The 6,563-nt window shown below is 36.8% G+C and overlaps 1 protein-coding gene across 1 annotated transcript in view; it reads right to left on the minus strand.

The window, feature by feature from the left end:
• The window catches only part of LOC103812163 (DNA repair protein complementing XP-G cells-like), a gene marked incomplete at its 5' end in the record, with an annotated part of 8,149 nt that extends 1,737 nt beyond the window's left edge, over positions 1–6,412 (minus strand). The window contains 6 exon segments of the mRNA XM_009085172.1: positions 119–203; positions 1,067–1,267; positions 2,101–2,245; positions 4,005–4,218; positions 5,709–5,828; positions 6,183–6,412. Coding sequence (XP_009083420.1) covers positions 119–203; positions 1,067–1,267; positions 2,101–2,245; positions 4,005–4,218; positions 5,709–5,828; positions 6,183–6,412 — 995 coding nt within the window.
• Between the last annotated feature and the right edge of the window lie 151 nt (positions 6,413–6,563).

Consider the following 6,563-nt stretch of genomic DNA (forward strand, 5'->3'; position numbering starts at 1 on the left):
TTACTGAAGCTCAGTTTTGGAGAACCATATTTCAGTTTAAAGCCTTGCTGTTCATTTTTAAATGCTTTTCTCACAATTTTCCATTTACCCTTAAACTATAAGTAGTTTTATACATTACCTGCTGCAAGTTCAGCTGTTTCATCACAGGCAAAAGGATTCCATCTATCTTTGTCCTAGTCCAGCCAAAGTGATCCTTGCAGAATGTGCAGAAAGTTAAGGAACTTTATAAAATGGCTATTACTAGTATTTTGTAAACACATACAATGAAAATTCCTCAAATAAACAATGTCTGGAGGAATGTTGCTCCACTTCAAAACTTTTTCTACTACAAAATCAGAGAAAATACTCTATTATAACAGCTGACTTATGTGGATGGTTCCAGTACTACGCTACACATCACAATCACACTGTTACACCTCCATTAGTTGCAGAACTTCTCTAATACCAACACTTCCAAAAGCATGTCTCAGGGAAGACAGAACTCAGTTGGGCTATAGGGCACTGCCACAACACAAAATGCCTATAAAGAAACATTTTTACACTTGCACACACTGAAGTTTCATTTACTGTTTAAAACACTATTAGCTCTGCATGTATTGCCAACTACTTTTCAACAATATGCTGCAGCTCAAACTGTAACAGGTGCAAAATATAGACATTATTGGAAGAAATACAGGGAATAACTAGGGATAAAGTACAGACTGAAACACCATTTCTGACTAGGTTTTGAGACTGATTTATGAAAAATTGTTCAAACAATCCCACTCTATGTCTAGAAACAGGTATAGGACAGTTTCAGAGGCATCATATCACAACAAACTAGTCTGTCCAGCTATGAGACTCTGCATGCAAGAGGGAGGGCAGAGTAGCCCTGACTGCCACACATGCATGGCTGCCTTTCCTTCCATTCCAGAGCTAGTGTCACTTTAGGAGAGCGAATGTAGACGGGGCTTGGGGTCCCTTACACCAAAGGATGTTGAGAACTTGCCACTCCATTATAACTCACTAATGAGCCTTATGAACTTTGAGTACTTTTACCTAAAAAGCCATACCATAAAAAGGATATTCTGTGATCAGCTCTACATCAGGCTTCCCCCAGGTGAAGGAACTCCTTGTCTCATCCACCACAGGCTTCAGGTATGCTTCTGCCACTGCTGGATTTGGGAAACCTGAAGAAAGCTGCAGCTCCCGCAGCTTCTTCTTCACCTTGGTATCATGTGGATTAGGTCTCAATTTCTTATTCTTCTGAGCCTCATTCCACCACTCCCTGAAAAAAACAGAGAAAATTATTAATTTGCCTCTATGAAATAAAATTTGAAATATCAAGAGCCACCATGCTAATTTCAATAGCCTTAGTCTCCGTACTTCAGTTAGTACAAGAGATGAGGTAAAAAGTTTCCAAATAAAAGTTGGCCAAAAGGACAAATAATCTGAAAGCAGAAAAGATAAAACATAAACATTAAATGCAGCCATTGTAAGCCACAGTGGCAAACAGCACCTGGATTCCCCAGAGGCTGCTAAACAGAAGGCCTTAACTTCAGCCTTACTAGGGCAGGATGTTCCACACACAATGATCACTTTTAGAGGTTTTATGGTTCATCAGGAAAAAAACCCCAAACCGACCAAAAAAGCCACTTTTAACCATCCTTGACATTTTCAATACAACTGCCTTGGCCCTCTTCAAATCTCATTCTTCTCCACAGCCTACCTGTCTGTCTCTCTCCAGGTCATCCATTCCTCACTCATCAAGTCTCTTTTCTCAATGAGCAAGCTACAGCAACTTCTCACAAACTCAGGGAGAATAAACCTCTGCTCCACTGTGGATCCAGCTTTGCAATGAACTCAGAGGCAGTCACACAGTTCTGGAGCTTTCTATTATCTTCATTCATCTCACTGTAATTGTCATATCAACACATCACCTCATTTACCTGTTGCTCCAAACAGTGATATAATGCAGTCACGTGTTTACAGCTAACTTAGTCTCCTTAATGATGGCCAATGATGGTCAGACATTTTCTTGCATGCTTAGGCAGCAGCAAACCATATTCACTAATATTCATAACATGGAGAGGCAGAAAATCAAAATACAATGAAGCTTACGCGAATTTTATGAGAGGTTCTAAGCCATGCCCAGGAAATTCATTTAAAATCTCCATTGCTGTCACAAAGCCAACATTTGGGATGCCCTCAGTGTAGTCACTTCCAAGCAAGTATGCCAAATTAATTAGCTTGTTTCTATCCAACCCTGTAAAAAAGAAGTGCATAAACCAAATAAAACCAGTGGATTCAGCATTTATTCTCTCACAAATTAAAAATATATTATCTGAAAGACAAAACCCAAAAGGAACACAAAGGCATTAACTTTGTGAAATGATATTTAATTCCACACCAGAATTTGCTAAATTATATTCTGGAGCAGTATCAAGATGCTACTGCTAGCTCAAACACTCATAGCTGTGCTAATATGGCAAATAAATCTTGCCAAAATTAAAATGTTACAGTGTAAAGACCTTTGGAAAATTTTGGGTTTTCTAGAGCTACAATAGATTATTTTACATATATTTAATTCAGTAACTGTCCTGCTCTCATCTAATGCTGACCTGAATTTAAAAACCCCAGAAATCTGGACAGTTGGACTTGATGATCTGAACGTTGTCTTCCAATCTTGATGATTCTATGATTCCATAAATCAGAAATAAAAACTTTCTATTTGAATTCTAGTCCATAATATCAGTGTCTCTGCTTCTTAAAAATCTTCCCAAACTGGGAGCCTTTTGCTCTCTGCAGCTGCAGTTACTAAGTAGACCAGAAGAGCCTATGAAACAGCCAGAAAGAAGGAAGAACTCGGGTGACCATTCCTTGCCATGGATATGGTCAAGTAACCATAACCACTTGATATACGATGAGATCTGAGGCAATCAATCTGATTGTTAATGACTTAGCTTCAGGAATTTAGATTTTTTGGGGGGGAAAAAAGCAATTTAAAAAATTCAATGGTGAAAAGAAAGGATGTGAGTGTAAACACACAAAGCAAGACCATTGTCATGCTAGTCATAATATCCATCAGCTGTCAAGAAAGCAGAACTGTGGATGGAAAAGAAGTACAAGGCTGCAGAGGAATGTGACATGAAGACTGATGGGTACTATTTTCCCCAATAAATATAAGCTATGCCTTATTACCTTAATAACAGTTTAAAATCGCACACATGCTTTTATAGCAATGCTTTCCAAGTAAGCTACATTAGCATATTTAAGTAGGGGAAAAATGTATTTCATTCAATTTGCTGGAAGAAACCAAAGATACATTTTTCACCACATAAAAACGTTATGAAATGTTACATGCTGAAGACATTAAAATATTATTCCAAAGTCTATAGCCTCTCAAATTCGAAAATGTCTAAACTGATTTTAGTAAGTTCTGCTCAAACAAGGCAAAATAAAGTTTGGATTGGCTCATATTTTCCCTAATAGACTATGTGACATTGAAATTTAGTAGTTCAACAAAATTAGCAACAATTTGATTAGACTGGTTTAAGAGCAATCTGAAGGAAGAAAAAAATTCTGTCAGTGTTAACTAAATGAAAAATGTTTTACAGAGCAGACACATATTCCAGATTCTCTTTTAATATATTACATGTCAGCATGTCCAAAACTAACTTCCATTTCCAGAAGACTATAAATCTGACAACATCAGAATATAATTTCCCCACCAGGTCTGAAATGATTTGCTAACATTTACCCAGGAATTGGTAGCATAGTTCATACCTCCAGACTTGCTGATCATTGCACTAACTCAGTATATTAAATGCAGGTGTCTGCAAATTCAAAGGTGTCATCTGGCAGTAAAACAGCAAACTAACTGAATGGCTTTTAGAGACTCCCCAAAGTACAGACACTGTAATACCAGACATGGAAACTTCAGTAGAAAACAGAGTTTCCAAGGGACAGATGGCAGTGCTGTCTTATTAAAGGCTGCATTTAACAAATCAATACGTGAGGCTTACCCAGTTCGTTTTGGAAATCCACATACTGATAATATTCTACGTATTTGTTCTGACTGAAGAAATTTTTATAAACATGTCGTGCACCAAATAACCAAACATCACTGTCATCTGTGATTGTCCCAGAGGTCTGATCAGTAAGGTCCAAAATAGCACACTGTGCCTCTGCCTCCATTGGGGCTTCAATGTATGGAATGCCAAACAGACGGAGAAGTTCCTGTGGGATGGAGGGAAAACAATACAAAATTACTCTAAAGAATTAACTCCTACAATACTTCTGCTTAACTCAGAACTGCTAGGTTCACTCTTGGGAGGTATTTAACATTTGACAGCAAATCTTAATTTCCCCTAAAAAGTGCCGAGCGCAGTTCCAAGGGGAAATCCCACTTAACTCCTATCTCAGGCAGGTAGTGCCATGGAAGTCAAGCACTACTTGAGCACACTATTACCACACAGTTTAAGAATCTGCTATCTTAATTACACAAGTATTCTTAAGTATAGTGCTCTCCACAGCAAGGAGAAGAGTCTGCGCATTACAATTTTGTGTGAACGAAAGCTGCTGTTTAAATAAAAAAAGTAAGATAAAAAATAATATAAAAGAATATTGGTCATCACTTTAGCTAAGAAAATAGTTTGAAAGCATACGAGAAACACAGATCAAGCAGGAAACAGTGGGCAGACTAATCATTCTCTGGATGGTGTTTTGATAAACGTGTTTTGATGCCTTTTACACAATACACTTCTTTGGAATACATTATTCAACTTCAGTTAAGTATCCCACATACACTCAGGTTACAGACTTGTGCTAGTGAACAATTCTGAAATATGTTCCTCACTCAGCTGGCTTTTGACAGAATCAGTCTCAAGACTTGAAACTTCTACTGTAATAAAGAACAAAAGCACAAAGTCTAAAGACTTACAAAAAGCACAATCTGCTGGCCTTTAAAAAAATCATCTCAAGAAACAAGCATGAGCAAATATTTAAAAAAAAATAAAACAATTTAAAACTACCTAAAATTATCCCTTTTATGAAATAAAAATAGAAGCACTTACATATTTCTCAGAATTAACTGTTAGCATAAGTTTATTACATCACAGACACTATCACTAGTCTACTATATTATGGGTATGTTAACCCAAACACATTGTATTGACCTTTAAACACTAATACCGACACAGAAGTTAGAGGCTTTTGCAGGCATTACTGATGAGATTCTTTAAAATTACTTAGGCCATAAACTCTACAGATTTCTTGTTAAGCTTTTATCTTTTAATACTTAGGGAAAAATCACAGTTTACCTAACATCCAGACTACATCAACTCTGTACTGCTGAATGTGTTTTCTTCCTCATTTTGCATCTTTTACAACAACAGGCAAAGATCATAGTGTCTCAAGTTTAAAAAGATGGTGCTTAAAAGACATACTGATTTACCCTGTCTCAACTTTAAAAAGCTGGTGCTTAAAAGACATACTGATTTACCCATAACTATATTATTATTTCATAATGTTATAACAGTTAGCTAAAATTGCTGGAATTCAAGATTACCTCCATACGTTCAATATTTTAAATCAAGCAGACTGAAGAAAACAAGCTCCTGAGAAGAAAAATGGCTATGATATATAATTAAGCAAAATGACTAACAGCTTTTGAGTAAATGACTAGGGTGGAGGAGAGAAACAAATCTAATTGACTCAGCAAATACTACCTGGCTTTCCAAGAACATCTGTCCTGTTACAGTGGCAGCAACACGTTCCTGCTGCTGTTTTTGAGACTGAAGCATATCTTGCTCAGTAGAAAGGTCTTTTTCTAATTCTTCTAGTTCTTCCTGAAAATACAAAAGAAGATTTTCATTATTTCAACAATTCAGGTATACTATGGCTGTAATTGCTCCAGTAGCATATGCTCTATTAATTCACACTAGGAAATTAATAGTTTCTCTAATGCAGTAAATTTTAAGACCAGAGATAGGTCTGTTTATCAGCGTGCTAAAACCTTAGCTTCCCTCTGATTTCAGGGAGATTATGATCAACCATCTTTAAAGAAAAATCAGTTCCCATAGAATTAGATACATATGTGAGAAAACAACAAAACAGTAAAAAGCTACCAAACGGTTTTCCTTAAAAACTGCTTGGAGGCAAAGCACTCCATTACTAGCTCAAAACAACTAACAAGGAGTTACCAAACTGATGTCTTGCCACTCATCTGCTGCATCTTTATCATCAGCTTCTCTTTCAGCATTCTGAGTGTTTCCCAACTGCAGTTCATCAGGCTCATTCAGCAAGTCCTGTGTGACATAAGGTCTGTTTGTCTCCACTTCTGGAAGTGCTGTTTCATCACTCAGTTTTTCATCATATTTACTAGGGAACTCAGCCTCATTACTGATTTCAGCATCCACTTCAATAAAGCTTCCTATTAAAAAAAAGTAAAGATTTGTAGGCATTTTTAACTTGGGCAGTGATTTATCTTTTTTTCTACACACAGCACATAGATATAAGGATTGTGACATTACACAAATCAAGTGGTTGACCATTAACACACCAGTTAAGCTCAATGTACACAA

The sequence above is a fragment of the Acanthisitta chloris genome, unplaced genomic scaffold (assembly GCF_000695815.1).
Source record: "Acanthisitta chloris isolate BGI_N310 unplaced genomic scaffold, ASM69581v1 scaffold3802, whole genome shotgun sequence".
NCBI classification, from domain to species: domain Eukaryota; kingdom Metazoa; phylum Chordata; class Aves; order Passeriformes; family Acanthisittidae; genus Acanthisitta; species Acanthisitta chloris.